At 39.0% G+C, this 17431-nt stretch overlaps 2 protein-coding genes across 2 annotated transcripts in view; one reads left to right on the plus strand and one right to left on the minus strand.

The window, feature by feature from the left end:
* LOC128360959 (pannexin-1-like) overlaps positions 1 to 4764 on the plus strand; it is a 14706-nt gene extending 9942 nt beyond the window's left edge. The window contains exons 7-8 of the mRNA XM_053321525.1: positions 1541 to 1814; positions 2899 to 4764. Of these exons, the coding sequence (XP_053177500.1) occupies positions 1541 to 1814; positions 2899 to 2987 (363 nt within the window). The 3' untranslated portion in view covers positions 2988 to 4764. The remainder of the gene's footprint in view (positions 1 to 1540; positions 1815 to 2898) is intronic.
* Positions 1 to 17094, minus strand: part of LOC128359986 (NACHT, LRR and PYD domains-containing protein 12-like) — a 291384-nt gene extending 274290 nt beyond the window's left edge. Inside the window, exons 1-9 of the mRNA XM_053320301.1 lie at positions 17070 to 17094; positions 16841 to 16934; positions 16129 to 16207; positions 15831 to 16050; positions 12764 to 14561; positions 12458 to 12631; positions 9671 to 9844; positions 9406 to 9579; positions 9102 to 9275 (exon numbers count right to left, since the gene is read on the minus strand). Of these exons, the coding sequence (XP_053176276.1) occupies positions 9102 to 9275; positions 9406 to 9579; positions 9671 to 9844; positions 12458 to 12631; positions 12764 to 14561; positions 15831 to 16050; positions 16129 to 16207; positions 16841 to 16934; positions 17070 to 17094 (2912 nt within the window). The remainder of the gene's footprint in view (positions 1 to 9101; positions 9276 to 9405; positions 9580 to 9670; positions 9845 to 12457; positions 12632 to 12763; positions 14562 to 15830; positions 16051 to 16128; positions 16208 to 16840; positions 16935 to 17069) is intronic.
* Positions 17095 to 17431: the final 337 nt, after the last annotated feature.

The raw sequence follows: 17431 nt of genomic DNA on the forward strand, positions 1-17431 counted from the left end.
CCTTGTTACAGGTGATCAGTTCTTCTTCGCCCCTCTACAACAGCAGCTGCCGATGTCAGCATAGCACAACTTTTTTAAGAGCAGTGAAGAAGAACTGTATCAGAGCTAACGGAGCTAACCAGTAAATAGATTGCTATTTCTAATCAATTACGTGGTATCGGATCGGAGCCTGGACTCCAGTACTCGAGAGAGGACAACAGGAGGGTTAAGATATGATGGAGTCTGACCATTAAGAGCTTTGAAAGTGAGGAGAAGGATTTTGTTAGCGGCACACATCTCTGATCAGTGAAAACAGTAATAATATAAACATGCAGGGTTCCCACGGTCATGAAATTCCTGGAAATGTTATAAAATTAGAAGCCTGGAAATGCTTTGGAATTAGGGACGGCCCGATCTGATAAGACAGGCAAGACATGAACGAGACTCACTTGATGTGTCACATGATACACGAGTACAAGTGCTGCTAGTTGGCAGCGGGAAAGTCTCAAGAGAGAGAGGGAAGTAAGCAGTGTGTAGTAGTGTGTTTTTAATATCGTGTGGCTTTCGGATGACAGAGGCAGACCCTAGTCGTGCTGGATGGAAGATCTGCAGCAAAACTTCTGACGTTTGCAACATGAGAGAAGGGGCATTTATTTGTAAAGGTGTAGATCACCCAAAAAAATCAGAGTTTACGAATGACTATCTCACCTGCTGTATATTACTCTACTTATTCAATGAATCCACATGTTACAGCTGTGACATTAGATTGTCCCGCCAACATTTCACATGCTTTCTACGCCTACACTGTACAAAACCTGGCCCTGTGCCCTATAGTCGCTACGTGGGCCTACTTTTGTTAAGCTTCAATTAAGTCATGGAAATAGGATTCAGATTCAGCTTTATTTATCCCTGAAGGGCAATTCAGTTTCTACAGACCCGAATTTACATAAATAAACAAGCAACAACATTTATTCCTACACAACATCAGAGGAGGCAATAAATGACCAGCGGGGAAATAAAAATATAATACTATACACAATAATATACTAATACTATAGTTACACCATAAGATAAAATAAAAAAAAGACTAAAAGAAATACACGGTCACCAGTGAAGTTGGAATAACATATTTTTTACCTCCTTCCATGAAGTGATTGTGACAATGTGATGTATTCTTGATAGATAAAGTGTATATATTCTCAAAATTGTATTGATCAATCTTATTATACTTGGTCAAAGGTGATTACTGATGTGTATAAATAGAAAATAAAATGAGGAATGTGTCTGAAAACAAAATTATTCCAAGTTTATGGGCGACCATGTAGAACAGCTGGATAAAGTGTTAGAGAGTATTGCACTAGAGTATTGCTCTGAATAGAGTAAAGAGCCAGGGTATTTTGCACATATACACATATACATAAATAACATATAAATATATATATGAGCCCTACGGGTTAGTGCAGTAGACTGTGCCAGGCCCCTAAGAAAATATTCTGGAAAAGGTTTATAAAATTCATGACTAAAAATGTACCTTAATGTTTTTAATGTGTTCTGACTGCAGGTGCTTGAGTTGCTGAGGAGAAGAGGCGAATGCTCCGGAGACAACTTCGACGCCATCGGTCTGCTACAGACTCTGTGTCTGGTGAAGATGGACAACGTGGACGGGACCAAACCTGCGGCGAAACCGGACCGAGGTAAAAAGAGCGGAGGCGACGCTGCCGGCGACCCGGCCGGCGGAAGCCCGGCAGCGGACGACGCCGGAGCGGCTACGAACAGCCGCAACAGCCCCAACTCATCGACGGACAACTGCAGCAGGGTGGAGACTGAGATGAAAGGTGAGGTTTTTATTTTATCTACAGTTCAAGTTTCTCAAAGATGTTGGTTGACTTTATATTTTTATAGAGTTCAAACTTGTCATAGCCTACATGTTTTTGCACGATAATAGAGTCGTTACCTGAACTGAGCGGCAGCATAAAGGACCAGTAGAAGATAAATAAGGAGTTTTTAACTGTAAATCATACAAATATATTCCAGTAGAGACTCAGAATATAAACCTGGAAACATGCAGAATATATGTGTGTATCAGTCGGACACTGGATTGAGATGTGTCCTCCGTGGAGTTTTGGGCTCATTGTTTCAAAGAGGATGATGAGAAGTGACAGGAAGCAGAGAGTCAGAGGTGGAGAAAAAGGGTGGAGGCCAACAAAGCAGCAGAGGAGACAATTATTTCTACCCAACTAACCTGTTTCCTGAGCATGTTGACTGACTGTTCCCCAGAAAGAATGCAGGCAGGAATATTTGGCAGCACATCGTATAATTAAAGAGTTCAGTTTAACATCGGAGGCTCCTCGTCATGGTTGACCCCTACAGCGCTGGTTCAGTAGTGCCATCTAGTGGCAGAAAAAGCGCATTACATCAATCAGTGTAGAAACCAGATGGCAGCGTCTCGGTGAAATCAATCAAAAGTGGACCAGGTACAAAACCTTATCACATTTTTATGGTTGAAACTTTATTATTTATGTTTAATAATGTTTGTAGTTTGATAAAAATGTTACTAATTTTATCAACAAGCTACGACACAGGACGTTTGAGGATGTTGGGATTTTATTATCATTGGTGTAAATGTAAGGAAGTAAATAGTTTTATACACTGGTGAATTAATTGTTATACAGTAAAATAAACCCATTATCTCCATATGAGGAAAAATACTTCCTGTTCAAAGATGATGTTTAGTTTTTGTACTTATCAGGTTCTACTAATCCCAAATATCTAGGAGAAATTAAAAATGTATACTCAACAAAAGCCTCAGGTATCAGGAGGATTAAAGGGTTAAATATAGATAAACGTGTCTTAATAACCACAGAAACAGTAAATAATTCCGACAACATGCTAATTGATTATTGATGTATTTATTTTCAGAGCTTGCTCCCTTGCTGTCGGTAAACAGCGACGTCAGAAGCAGCAACAAAAGCAGCGAGACGGGGATTATCCGGCAGCGACCGATGTGATTGGACTCTACCTCACCACACCTGAAACTCGGATGTTTTCTGGAGCAGCGCTAACTGGAAAAAGAGGAGGAAGTGAGCATCAGCTGACGTTAAGACTTTAAACACTGGAACAAGAGAGTAAAACTCCTGTTGGAATCAAAGGAAACAGTTTACGCTACATTACCAAATTACCAACAAAGAAGACTCTGTTTTTTGCTCTGTTAATTATGGGGTGTGATGACGTCTAGCTGACTCTGACTATGTGTAAATAAGATTTGTGTGTTTTTGCTTATAATCTACACTCAGCGAGCACTTCATTGGAAACACCTGCACAATCTAACTTAATCCAATACAACAGCTCTGCCTTAATTTCTACTTTCAAGAAGCTTCTACATTTTGACATCGTCTGAAATGTGATAATTCTACTTTATGTTTATTATTATTGGGATCATCGTAAAAGGTGGAGGTGTATTATATTGAAAACTGTTCCTAATATTTTCCAACCCATTTATATATACAATGCATATTAGGGCTGAGTGATGTGGATAAAATCAAATATCACAATATTTTAGACCAAATACCTCGACATTGCGATAATATATATATATGACTGTTGATGCTTCCACAAAATATTTACACTATAAAATATTTGATAAATAATCATCAGTAATGTGGATATAATGACAAAGTGGGTAAAAAGTACAAAACAGAACAGCTAGAACAGTTCAGAAAATTATATATGTTACTGTAATGCAGCTTTAAAACCAGGAACTCTGATGATGACATATCGCGATATTACGATATCCAAAATCTAAGACGATATCTAGTCTCATATCACAATATCGATATAATATCAATATATTGTCCAGCCCTAACACATATATATGTCTTAGGAACACTTTTCAATTCATCACTATTTATCACTATATGCGTTAGGGCTGGGCGATATGGACACAATCAAATATCACAATATTTATAACCACGTTATCGATATTACGATAATCTTGTACGGGCGATTATTGTTGTGCTTTCACAGAATATTTACACAATGAGATTTACGATAAATAATCATCAGTAAAGTGGATATAATGACTAAGTAGGAGCAGCTAGAGGAGTTTTTATTGTAATTCAGCCTTTAAAACCAGGAAACGACGATATTATGATATCCATTGCTTAGCCCTTTTAATTTAGTGGTGGTGGTGTATTAAGGTGCATTATATTGACTGGGGTTCCTTTTTTGCCCTCCTCATGTATTTTAGTGGAGTGGACAAAATATTAGGAACACAATTCAATATAAAGCACCTTTAATACACCACCATCACCTACTATGACCTCAGTAATAAACATAAAGTATATAGTTGTATTGGACTGAATGAGATTGCACAGGTTTATCTAATAAAGAGGCCGTTGAGTTTATGTGTTTAATTATAATAGACAGAAAGTGTCTGTTTGCTCCCTGTTACTTTTTCATATCGGATGGATTTTTTTTTTTTTTTTTTTTTTTTTGTGGCTACTTACGGTACAAGACGAGTTTATAAGTGCCTAAACCGGTGGGATCAATTTGGTGGTCACAAGAAAAAAAATCACATCTGAAAAATCATGTGACAGTATGAAGCTGACAAAAAACAAAATTTAGTTGTGACATTTGTGTATTTGCACCGTCGTCGTGGGAGAAATGTGTTTCAACGCTGCAATCGATTTAGTAAAACACTGGAAACACTAAAAGCTCAAATATCCAGTTTCAGCTTCTCAAATGTGACGATTTACAGCTTTTCTTCATCGTATGTGACGGTAACTACAAGTTGTGGACTTTTGCTCCAACAGAGAGGCGTCGATGTGTCTCCAAGTGATTGATCGATGATGATGATAGTTGACAGTGTCGTGGTTGTAAAGGAGGATTACTACTCAACCAGCAGTGTTTCATTATTGTGCTGTTTTATGGTCTAGTAGTGATACGACAAAGAAGCTAAAAAAAATGATTTCATTTCAGACGAGTTTTTTGATCTCTGTTTTTCAACATAAAATGGTACGTTGTGTTCAGTAAATGCATCATTCCTCCAAACTGTAGGTCGTTTTATAAGAAAACTGCAGATTACAGCTAATAACTGAATCCAGAACAGGAGGGTTAGAGTTTAATCATCTCATCAGAGTTTATTATATACATGTATTCGAAATGTTTGGGAGTCTAAAGTTGCCGTGACTGTTTGAGAATCTCAGGGATTAAAACATCTCACTACTCCAGAGTCAGTATTTACCCGATAATCAGAAATCCTCTGTTCTTACCTTCACCGGCTGTATGTCAGGGTGGGATCATCCCTATGTTCCCCAGGTCCTATGTTCCTCGATGGCGGCAAACTCCGCTGTTAGCTCGACGGCTAACTCGGCTGCTAGCTCAGCGGCTAACTCCTTTGTTAGCTCGGCGGCTAACTCGGCGCTAGCTCGGCTGCTAGCTCGGCTGCTAGCTAACTGGCTAACTGTAGACGGGATCATCCCTATGTTCCCCGCTTTGTATGTGACCGGGGAACATAGGGATAATCCCGTCTACAGTTAGCCAGTTAGCTGAGTTAGCCGCCGAGCTAGCAGCCGAGTTAGCCGCTGAGCTAGCAACCGAGTTAGCCGCCGAGCTAGCAACCGAGTTAGCCGCGATCGGGGAACATAGGACCCGGGAACATAGGTACCAAGGCCCAGGGTTAGGGTAACTCATCAAACTGCTGCAGTCTTACCTTCTCCTGTGTGTGTTTGTGTTTCAGATGATAGGTAGATGTTATTTAGCTTTATTCATGTAAAGACTTGGAGAGAAACTGATGCTTGTTGTGTTGTGATTTTATAAAAACTTGATGTGAGATTTTTAGAACGTTTATATTAAATTTCTGTTTTGTTCAAAGTGACATTTTTGATATAAACTGCTGTTGGAGATACGAGGACGGCTTTTAATTATTATAATAAATAATATAATATAAAATACATATAAATACATTAAGAGGTGGAAAATAAAGTACAATTACTGTAGTACAGTTTGAGGTACTTGTACTTTACTGCGGTACAGTTTGAGGTACTAGTACTTTACTGCGGTACAGTTGGAGGTACTTGTACTTTACTGCAGTACAGTTGGAGGTACTTGTACTCTACTGTAGTACAGTTGGAGGTACTTGTACTCTACTGTAGTACAGTTTGAGGTACTTCTACTTGACTGTAGTACAGTTTGAGGTACTAGTACTTGACTGTAGTACAGTTTGAGGTACTAGTACTTTACTGTAGTATTTCCATGTGAAGTACTTTCTACTCCACTACATTTATTTAACAGCTTTAGTTACTTTTCAGATGCAGATTTGACACAATGGATAATATAACAAGCTTTTAAAATACAACACATTGTTAAAGATGAAACCAGTCAGCAGTGTGTAGTCGGCTCACATTTCAGATGTCTATGAGTTGTTAACAGCTCCACCAAATACTGATACGATACTAAACCAAACATTTAACTAAGTAAAATAAAGGAAGCTCCTGGAAAGCATGTGCTTAAAACAAGACAATCTAGGCAAATATAAGAGAATGTAGCAGTGAGGAAGGGAATGTTAAAAAGTCATTATTGTTTTTAAAAAATCCAACATGTTTCGACCACTATACGTCTCCATCAGGGCTTTAAAACACAACAGAGATGTGGACTCATGTATATAGTAGCAACAGCCAATGGGAAGCAATCATATGACCCAGAGGATGATATAAATTGAAAATATTGAAAAAAACTCCCAAAAAATCATGAGATGAGATAATACAGACATATATGCACATCATAAATGTAAAATATGTACCCATATATAGGTTTAACAGGGTTACGATGAACAATGTAAAACTAACTACAATTAAACTGAATTGCAAATAAAATCAGCTTAGTTTTAGTTTCCTCCCTCTATTTTTACTTTGACTTCTTGAGATAATAGGCTAGTACCAGTAGGTGGCAGCAGACCAGATAGCTGCTTGACATGCATTTTACAATTTTCTAGATAGAAAACAACACACAGCACAATATGGGAATATTTAGACTCGAACCCTGCAGTAGATAAAAATAAAAGTGTGATGATGAAGAGTCATGGGAGCACTTGTGGGATAAAAGCTAAAAAGGGAAAAATCCCACTAATGTGAAAGTCAACTATGGAAGCTCTCACTGAGAAGCAGGAGACAGCAAACCTTACCTCAGTGTCAGCATTAGTTTATCCTTTACAGCTTCTATTAATCAATTCTTTCCTCCTAATGCCTGAAAAACTAAAACTAAGACTACTAAATCACTTGTTGCACTAACTGAAACTAAACTGAAATAAAAAAGCAAACTGAAAAACTAAATTAAAAACTAAATAAATGAACATTTCAAAACTATAATAATCCTGCTACACATTAAGGTTTATTTTTACATAATTATCAAAATCATTGATCATTTTCAAAATAACACATTAAGAATATATTGCAAAGTATTTACCACATTTGAATGCAACTTTTAAAATATCTAATAAAAAAGTGAAACGTGAACATAAACTAATTCATACTATATACAAAATAAAAGTGCTTGAGCAGTCCTTCTATCAAAGAACAAACAAATAATATATAATGTTCTTGTATAGCTGTAAATATATCAACCCTGGGATAATAAGTGGAAGCAATGATACCAACTAAAACAAACAAGTATGGAAAGAAATAAAAACTGTAAAGGGGACAAACGGTGTGTGGTCTCACTCACTTTGTCACACCCCCAGCATCGGATGGTGAAAAAACCCAGTTTTTGGTTCACATACAGAAGCAACTCTTTCCTACAGCTCACACAAAAAGGCTGAACAACACCGAAGCCCACTTGGAAGCAACATGAATGCAGGGTAGAGGGGTTCAGTGAATGTGCAGTAGAAGGTGTGGATGTGGGTCCGTCTACTACACCACAGTCTGAAGAAGGACAGCGTGCCTGCACCATAGTCCAGATACACTCCAACTCTATTAGAGACAGTGGAGGAAGATATTTGTGTCTCTGTTCTGTTATTGTGCCAGGCAGTGTAATAATCTGTTTCTCTGTTGTTCCAGGTAGAAGATTTCTTTCTAGAGCAGCTAAGGCTCCACGACCCATTATTCTTTCCGAGCCGTGAGTCAACTTCACCTTTCCTTTGAATGCTTTTGTAAGTTACTCCGACAGTAACAGATCCTTGCCAGTCAACCACCCAGTAACAGCGACCAGTGAGACCATTACTACAAAGCACCTGTTCCCAGAAGCTGAATCTCTCCGGATCGCGTATATTAGCTAATTTACTTGACGTCCATGCCACCTTTTTGTTGTCTCTTGACACAGACAGGTAGAATTGGTCTGTATTTTGGTCCAGTGTGAGATCGCAGGCATCTGATGGAGAAAAAAAAAACTTTGAGGTTTGAATGAATGATATCACTGTTTTGAGGTGGGGCTTTCCAATGAAAGTTGTGTTTTCACAAATCAAAAAAAAACTTACACTTCGTCAGACCTGGTTTCAGCCTGTTGACTCCTCCGTTGTCCATCCTGAAATGAGGGGGAAACAATGTCAGACCAACAATTTCTGTTTCATTACACAAACATGAGCCTTAAAGGACAGGTTCAACATTTTTCAAGTATGTGTTAAACAGCAGTAAGGTGTCCATAATATATGAACAGTGGAAGAGGTTTTCCTCACTGTTCCTCCTGTTCCATCAGCACATTTAAAACCAAATCACAGTCTGCTAAAAGCTTCTCAGCTCTCTAAAAACTGACCCTACATTGTATGTGATGTACTATTGTGTGTAGCTTTGTATTCTGTATGTGTCCTGTGTTTTTGGTTTGTATTGTTTGTTATTGTGCTGTCATGTTTTATGTTTTAATATTGCAGATGAAAATTAACTATGAGCTAACTATGGAAAATGGTAACATCTATGTTTAACACATGGTCCCAATAAACAAATACGTACTACTACTACTTTGTCTATTTATGTCTTTATTTCTGTTATTTGCCAAATAAATTACACCTGTTAAAACAACCCTCAGTGTATGACTAAAAAACATTCTAGTCCACCATGAAAAGTTGAAACTACACAGACTGGAGTTTAACTTAGATTATGGGTCTCAAACCTGATGCCTCCTAGATCTCTGCATACCTGAGAGTTTTCAGACTGCACTTTGGATGCACCAGGTGAGAAGAGAGCAGCATCTTCCCTGAGTATCCTAGATTATTGTAGCTCAGGTCCAGCTCTCTCAGATGGGAGGGATTGAGGCTCAGAGCTGAGGCCAGTGAAGCACAGCCTTCCTCTGTTACCTGACAGCCTGATAGACTACAAACACAAAAAGCATGTATGCATATTAATGCCCATGTACTTAAAGGGAGAAACATGGTTCCAATTCAGATAACAGTCTATCCATCTCATATTATATATATAGATATATAGATAGATAGATCCTGACCTGAGAGTTTTCAGTCGACAGTCAGGACTGCTTAGTCCATCAGAGAGCAACTTCACTCCTGAATCCTGAAGATCGTTGTTACTCAGATCAAGTGCTCTCAGAGCAGAGGAGTTGGACATGAGAACTGAAGCAAGAGCCCCACAGCTCTTCGCTGAAAGATCACAGTAGCTCAGCCTAAAAAAACATTTTTTTATCATTGTTTATACTGTGGCAAGTAAATCCATGCTACACAAAAAATCAACAGGTAATATTGTAGTTATACAACCTTAGAGTTTTCAGTCTAGAGTGCTGACTCGTTAGTCCAACAGAAAGCTGCTTCACTCCTGAATCCCTCAGATTGTTGAAACTCAGGTCCAGCTCTCTCAGACGGGAGGAGCAGGAGCTGAGGACTGAAACCAGACCTCCACAGCTCCCTTCTGACAGATTACAATCAACCAACCTGAGGAAGTGAAAATGAAGGAAGAAAATTATTTGCATATTTTATTCTGCCCTAAGTAACATGCTGCTTATATATTAATAATCTAATGATGTCATATATAATAATATATCAGTCAGAGGGACCAAACCACTACTTTTACTGTAATACTGCATACTACATCACTATAATACTGCAGTACTTTTACTGTAATACTGCATACTACATCACTATAATACTGCAGTACTTTTACTGTAATACTGCATACTACATCACTATAATACTGCAGTACTTTTACTGTAATACTGCATACTACATCACTCATAACACTGCAGTACTTTTACTGTAATACTGCATACTACATCACTCATAATACTGCAGTACTTTTACTGTAATACTGCATACTACATCACTCATAATACTGCAGTACTTTTACTGTAATACTGCATACTACATCACTCATGATACTGCAGTACTTTTACTGTAATACTGCATACTACATCACTCATAATACTGCAGTACTTTTACTGTAATACTTTAACTTCATTAAGGATTTAAGTAAAGGGTCTGAATACTTCTTCCACCACTGTATATGAAGCCTGCCTCTAGACATAAAATCCTTTTGATGACATTTTTGGCCTTTAGTGAAATATCTCTCTACTGGATGGATTGCCATTGGATTTCGTAGAAACATTCATGGTATCATAATAACTTTTGGGAACATTTTTGACCTATTTTTGCACCTTTATCTGGTGCCGTCATTAGGTCAAACTGTTTATTTATTTAATACTAGCTAATACAATTACTGTATGACAATTATAATTCAATTTTTTTTTTTAATCATATATTAGGATTTTATTGTTCACTTTTTGATAACAAGGTGTACTGTATATGCCTTGTTAGAGAAATGCCAGTTAGTGAAGAGCAAAGGTTGGGGGTTAAAAAACATCTAGAGGAAATGTAATGTGTAGAACGGAGGCTTAGCAATTAATAATCAAGATACAAACAGGTACACTTTCATATCTCGACTAATATGCCCATAGGTCTTGGTATATTGAGAGAAATATCTATTTTTTATCAACCCCCATACATACTGCATGCAAAAAACTACATGTTTAGTACCAATTGATGCCTTAGGTTATCTGGTTGCCTGCTACAGCCTTTGAAAGACAGTACTGTCAGTCAACTGTGAGGGTGTCTAAGCTAAAGTTTAAGATCCCTACATGCATTTCTTTCTATCGCCACTAGGGGATTCAGACAGCCCCCTCAACCAGTGCAAACTCACCAAGACACCAACCCAAATCAAAACCTAGGTAACCCCTTTGGATTCTCGTCCCTCATTGGCTGAGAGACACCCAACATCACTTCCAGCTGCTGATGTCACCGGAACTTCAAAAAGAGGCACGCAAGGCTCATTCGCTTTCTCTTTGCTCTTGTCACCTGTCTGTGGCACAGACAGAGCACAGCTTTGTCCTTCTGAGCCGCCAATGGCTGAGAGAAGACGACGCATCAGATGGATGGAACATGTTTGAGTGAACTAATATAAATTACATGTAAAAGCCATTAAATGACTCTAAACTTTGTTTAACTTGCTAGCTAAGTCTTCGTCAATTAGTTCTACACGACGAGTCACTGTCCTGTGTGATCAACTAATTTTTTCAAATTTGTTTTTGCTCTCTGGACACAAGAGACCAGCTGTCTCTACCATGCATTCTTTCAAAAACTCCCCTTTGGAGAAAGGCTTTCTGGCCTTTGCTAATTTGAATGCCAGTAAATAACTTGCCTTAGTGCTTGACTCGGTTTGTTGGAGAGAAGTATTTTGTATTTTGCTGAGCCTGAAAATTGTCTGCCAACCTCTCAGCAATAGTCATCCGTTCTTGTTTTGACTGGCTGCTAGTGTAGTTAGCATGCTTGGTGGAAAAGTGACAACTTATATTGTAGGGTTTCTTGGCAAATAAGACATACAGCCTTTGATCGGACTTTGGCAAAAAAATATTTAGCTGTCCACTCCTTATTAAACACTCGGCACTCACTATCAACTTTTCTTTTCTTTGGTCCACTCATTGTTACAGAGGGTTTCAATGCTGTGGGAAAGGAGAAGTGTCTGGAGTGTTCCATCTAGTGGGATCAACTGAAACGCCAGTTATTGCAGGACATTTACTCATTCATAATTTGGACAATTCTGTACCGATATTCAACAGGCCGAGTAAAAAGCCCAAAGGGCCGTAGTTTTCCCATCCTTGTTTTAGAAGCTTCTTCCAGCTTGCTTGCCGAGAGGGAAAATTCCGCGTTGTGGAGTGGCTGGTCAAAATAGTCAGAGCTTGAACTCTACTCCTTCACCTTTTAATTTTTTATGATATAACAGTTTGGTCATTGTCCCCGGTTTCCGAATGGTGCCCCAAATTAATAACTAGAATTGATAATTCTTTGATTTCTTATTAATAATTATGATAATTATTAGTCATAAATATAAATAACCAAACTCCCTTCCACTCCTACATTTTAGGGTTCCCCCATAGTGAGGGTACCCCTACAGTAATTTAATTAATAGAAACACGTCATAATAACGACAACTTAACAGTAGCTCAAACTGAAATTTAAAAAATGAACATTACAAGCATCATAATTTGATCTAACCTGAGAGTTTCCAGTCTACAATGGGGGCTCTCCAGTCCACTACAGAGCTGCATCACTCCTAAGTCCTGCAGGTTGTTGTGACTCAGGTCGAGCTCTTCCACACAACAGGACTGAGAGCTGAAAACTGTTGCCAGATGTTCACAGCTTCTTTCTGATAGAAAACACTCACTCAGCCTGGAGAAACAAAAATGGGGAAAACACAACAATGAAGAAGGTATCAGTGTAGTATATCAAATATTTCGGCTGATTTATTTTTGTTTTTCTAATATCTAAATCTAGCTGTAAATATTTTATCCTTGTGCTTACAGAGCTTTTTTGGAGGATTTGAGCACTGGGAGCAGCCTCTGAAGGATGTACTCTGAAGCAAAGTATTGTTTCAGGTCAAACACGTTAAGATCTTTTTCTGATGACAGTAAGATGAAGACCAGAGCCGACCAGTGACCAGGAGATAGTTTATCTGGGGAGAGCCTTCCTGAACGCACAGACTGTAGCATCTCCTCCACTAGAGAATGATCATTCAGTTCATTCAGACAGTGGAACAGATTGATGCTTCTCTCTGAAGACAGATCCTCACTAATTTTCCTCTTAATGTACTGGACTGTTTTCTGGTTGGTTTGTGAGGAACTTTGTTTCTCTTTTGACAGACCTCTTAGGAGCCCTTGATTAGATTCCAATGAAAGACCCAGGAGGAAGCGGAGGAACAAGTCCAGGTGTCCATTTGGACTCTGTAGGGCCTTGTCCACAGCACTTTGGTAGAAGTTTGAAAGTTTGTCCTTGAATAGTTCAGTCCACTTAGATTTTGATTGCACATCAGACATCAGATTTACTCCAGAGTTGATGAATGTCAGATGGACATGAAGAGCAGCCAGAAACTCCTGAACGGTCAGATGGACGAAGCAGAACACCTTGTCCTGGTACAGCCCTCTCTCCTCTTTAAAGACCTGTGTGAACACTCCTGAGTACACTGAGGCTGCTCTGATATCGATGCCACACTCTGTCAGGTCTGATTCATAGAAGATCAGGTTGCCTTTCTGCAGCTGCTCAAAAGCCAGTTTACCCAAAGACTCAATCATCTCCATGGTGTCCTGATTCCAGTGTGGATCTGTCTCAGCTCCTCCATCATACTTGATGTTCTTCATTTTGGACTGAACCACCAGGAAGTGGATGTACATCTCAGTCAGGGTCTTGGGCAGCTCTCCACCCTCTCTTCTTTTCAATACATCCTCCAGAACTGTAGCAGTGATCAAACAGAAGACTGGGATGTGGCACATGATGTGGAGGCTTCGTGATGTCTTGACATGTGAGATGATGGTGCTGGCCTGCTGCTTATCTCTGAATTTCTTAGTGAAGTACTCCTCCTTGTGTGGATCAGTGAACCCTCTGACCTCTGTCACCCTGTCAACGCACTCAGGAGGGATCTGATTGGCTGCTGCAGGTCGTGTGGTTATCCAGAGGTGAGCAGAGGGAAGCAGGTTCCCTCTGATGAGGTTTGTCAGCAGCACATCCAGTGTACTTGACTTTGTAACATCAGTCAGGCTTTTATTGCGATGGAAGTTTAGAGGAAGTCGACACTCATCCAGACCGTCAAATATGAACACAACCTGCGGTTTGTTGTAGCTGTAGTTTCCTACATCTTTGGTTTCAGGAAAAAAGTGATGAAGAAGTTTCATTAAGCTGTACTTTTTCTTTTTCAGCACATTCAGCTCTCTGAAAGTGAATGGAAATGTGAAGTCTATGTCCTGGTTGGATTTGTCTTCAGCCCAGTCCAGAGTGAACTTCTGTGTTAAGACTGTTTTCCCAATGCCAGCCACTCCCTTTGTCATCACTGTTCTGATTGGTTTATCTCTTCCAGGTGATGCTTTAAAGATGTCGTGGCATCTGATTGCCATTTCTGGTCTCTCTGGTTTCCTGGATGCTGTTTCAATTTGTCTGACTTCATGTTCATCATTGACCTCTGCGGTCCCTCCCTCTGTGATGTAGAGCGGTGTGTAGATCTGATTCAGAGGGGTTGGGTTTCCTGCTTTCTTGATCCCCTCAAACAGACACTTAAACTTCTCCTTCATATTGGATTTATGTTTTTGCTTGCAGATGCCAGCAAACGTTTCTGAATGAACAAATAACAACATCAATGAGTGAGTGCTACTTAGTACCTCCAGGATTTGTCCATCCAGGAGTGTTTTTGTGACAAACTAAAACTGCTTGATTTTTCAGCAGCTGTTCTCCAAAATTGTGATCAATTTGTAATCTTTTATGGGCTGTTATTGTGGTAAAACTGTGACATTTGGGGGGAAATTTGCAAGCAAAGGAAAATACTGCGATTAAAAAGAAATACATTTTATTTTCTGAACATGAGAACCATGGGCTGAAAGTTATACAAAGAAGAAAATACTGTACTTTGTTTAATTTATATCCTTGATAAATAGACTGCAATGATGTAAGTTACCACAACATAAAATGAACCAATTGGTGATCAATCTGTTGATTTGGACATTTCATATAGAACATTTGTGGCAATTTAGTAAAGTTGCAAGCTCTGGCATATATTACAGAGATTTCAATTTGCATTAATTATTATTATTGCAAAATCGCTATTTCTTGGAGGGACTAATATACAAGCAGCAAACGCAACTGAGCATGGAGGTTACACTTTAGGAACAGAATACGTGACAGAATAATCTAAACTCAAAAGGTATTAGTTTCCAAAGTCATGTTCAAAAAAAAAGGGTTCCTCCTTCATGTAGGGCCACTTGTAATCACATGACCAAAGGTCCACACAAGTGCCTGGATCAGACTATACAATAGTTTCTGTCTTTTGAGATGGACTCTTTTCTGTCCAATTATGCAATTGGAGTCATAATTTTTTGCTGTGAAGAAAAATAGCAGTCATGATTTGCTATCCTTCATTAAACAAACAGTGATATGTTCATTCATGGTTATCATTATTTATATTATTTGTGTAGAGAACTGTCTGAGGCCAAAGCTTAGGAGAGTGACTTTTATTGTCAGTTCATGGTTCAGTCTTCTTGGAAATCTGTTCAAATTCTCTCTTAGTATTTCCCTGTTGAGCTGTGGTGGAAATATAGTAACAAAAAGACTTTGGTACTAAAAACACTAACGTTGAAAGGTATCTATTTGATTTGACTCGTTTGACCAGCTGAAATTTACTATTAACTTCAGATAATTTTGCACAGAAGGAGGACTGTGGATCTTGTGCTCCATCACTTACATTGTAAGTGCATTATGAAGGGATCATCTGATCAGTAAGAAAGGGAGGATTACATTTAAAAACAGGTTACATTGTTCATTTGGACTCCTGGCTGTTATTTTAAGACACACGTGAATAATTGTGAAACCATCCTTTAAAGCCTCTTACTTTTCTGCAGAGAATCAGCCAGTTCCTTTTCCTTCATTTTCCTCAGGAAGTACAGTGTGATCTTTAGAAATGCTTCACTGCTGCTCTTTGTATACTTTCCCTTCTTACGGTTCCCCACCTCCTCATCCTCCATCCCGGTCTCTAAATACTCCGAACTCAGAGACCTCTGGATCCTCTTCAGCTCACTCTTGACAAAGGCAGCAATTTTCTCCTCAAGTAACTGGCAACAGAATGTCATACTTAATGAAAATCTGACACTAAACAATATGCAGACAAAAGGTGTTGTACATTCACATACCATAAATATATAGTTCAAGTCTGGTTGAGGCTCCTGGGCAGATGGATCAATGGCCACCCCTGACTTGTCCTGAAGATTACTGTGGAGGAAATGTGATTCATAATGTGTTATTGTAACTAACACACTCACATAGAGGTAGTTAAAGTATAGCTGTACCAGAAAGTAGAGGGTAATCATATTGGGATTACTGGAGGGAGTTGCCAGTGTTGCAAAATGCTTGCTCATTCTGGGAATGTCGGGTCTCTTTAAATGAAAGAGTACAGTCTATACCTGTCCTATGACAAAGTGCTTTGAGATAACTTTTGTTGAGATTTGGAGCTATACAAATAAAAATGAATTGAATTGAAAATTTTTGCTGTCATGGTAGTATGTTATATTTTTAAAAAAGACAATGAATCAGTGCTAGAGCTGCATCTCTGAGTCTCAAAGAAAACGTCTCTGTTTCATAACTGATAGTCTGATAACTGAACAATAACTTCTTTGGGTTATCACAACCTCTTTTCAGATGGAGGGTGTCCATCGTTGAATGAAAGAGGTTCAGGCTGTGAGCGATCACTTTTCATGGACACAGGAGAGTCTGAATGGATCCTGAAAGTAAGACATGATGGACAATATGATGCTAACCCTTGTTTCAGGTGTATCACAACCTTCTCTGGGTGTGTAAATGTTAATGTGTACACACTGTAATATTTAAATGTCAGTAACAGCTTACTTCTCTCCAGATCGAGGAGGTCCATCATTGAATGAAAGAGGTTCAGGCTTTGAGCGGTCACTTTTCATGGACACACAACTGGGTTCAGTAGAGTCTGAATGGATCCTGAAAGTAAGACATGATGGACAACATGATGCTAACCCTTGTTTCAGGTGCATCACAACCTTCTCTGGGTGTGTAAATATTAAAGTGCACAAAGTGTAACGTTTAAATGTCAGTAAGAGCTTACTTCTCTGCAGGCGGAGAGTGTCCATCGTTGAATGAAAGAGGTTCAGGCTTTGAGCGATCACTTTTCATGGACACACAACTGGGTTCAGGAGAGTCTGAATGGATCCTGAAAGTAAGACATGATGGACAACATGATGCTAACCCTTGTTTCAGGTGTATCACAACCTTCTCTGGGTGTGGAAATGTTAAAGTGTACACACTGTAATATTTAAATGTCAGTAATAGCTTACTTCTCTCCAGATCGAGGAGGTCCATCGTTGAATGAAAGAGGTTCAGGCTTTGAGCGGTCACTCTGCATGGACACACAGCTGGGTTGAGGGGACCCTGCTCTCTCCTGATGGATCCTAATATCAACACAGGATG

This window comes from Scomber japonicus, chromosome 6, assembly GCF_027409825.1.
Source record: "Scomber japonicus isolate fScoJap1 chromosome 6, fScoJap1.pri, whole genome shotgun sequence".
In the NCBI taxonomy this organism is placed as follows: Eukaryota; Metazoa; Chordata; class Actinopteri; order Scombriformes; family Scombridae; genus Scomber; species Scomber japonicus.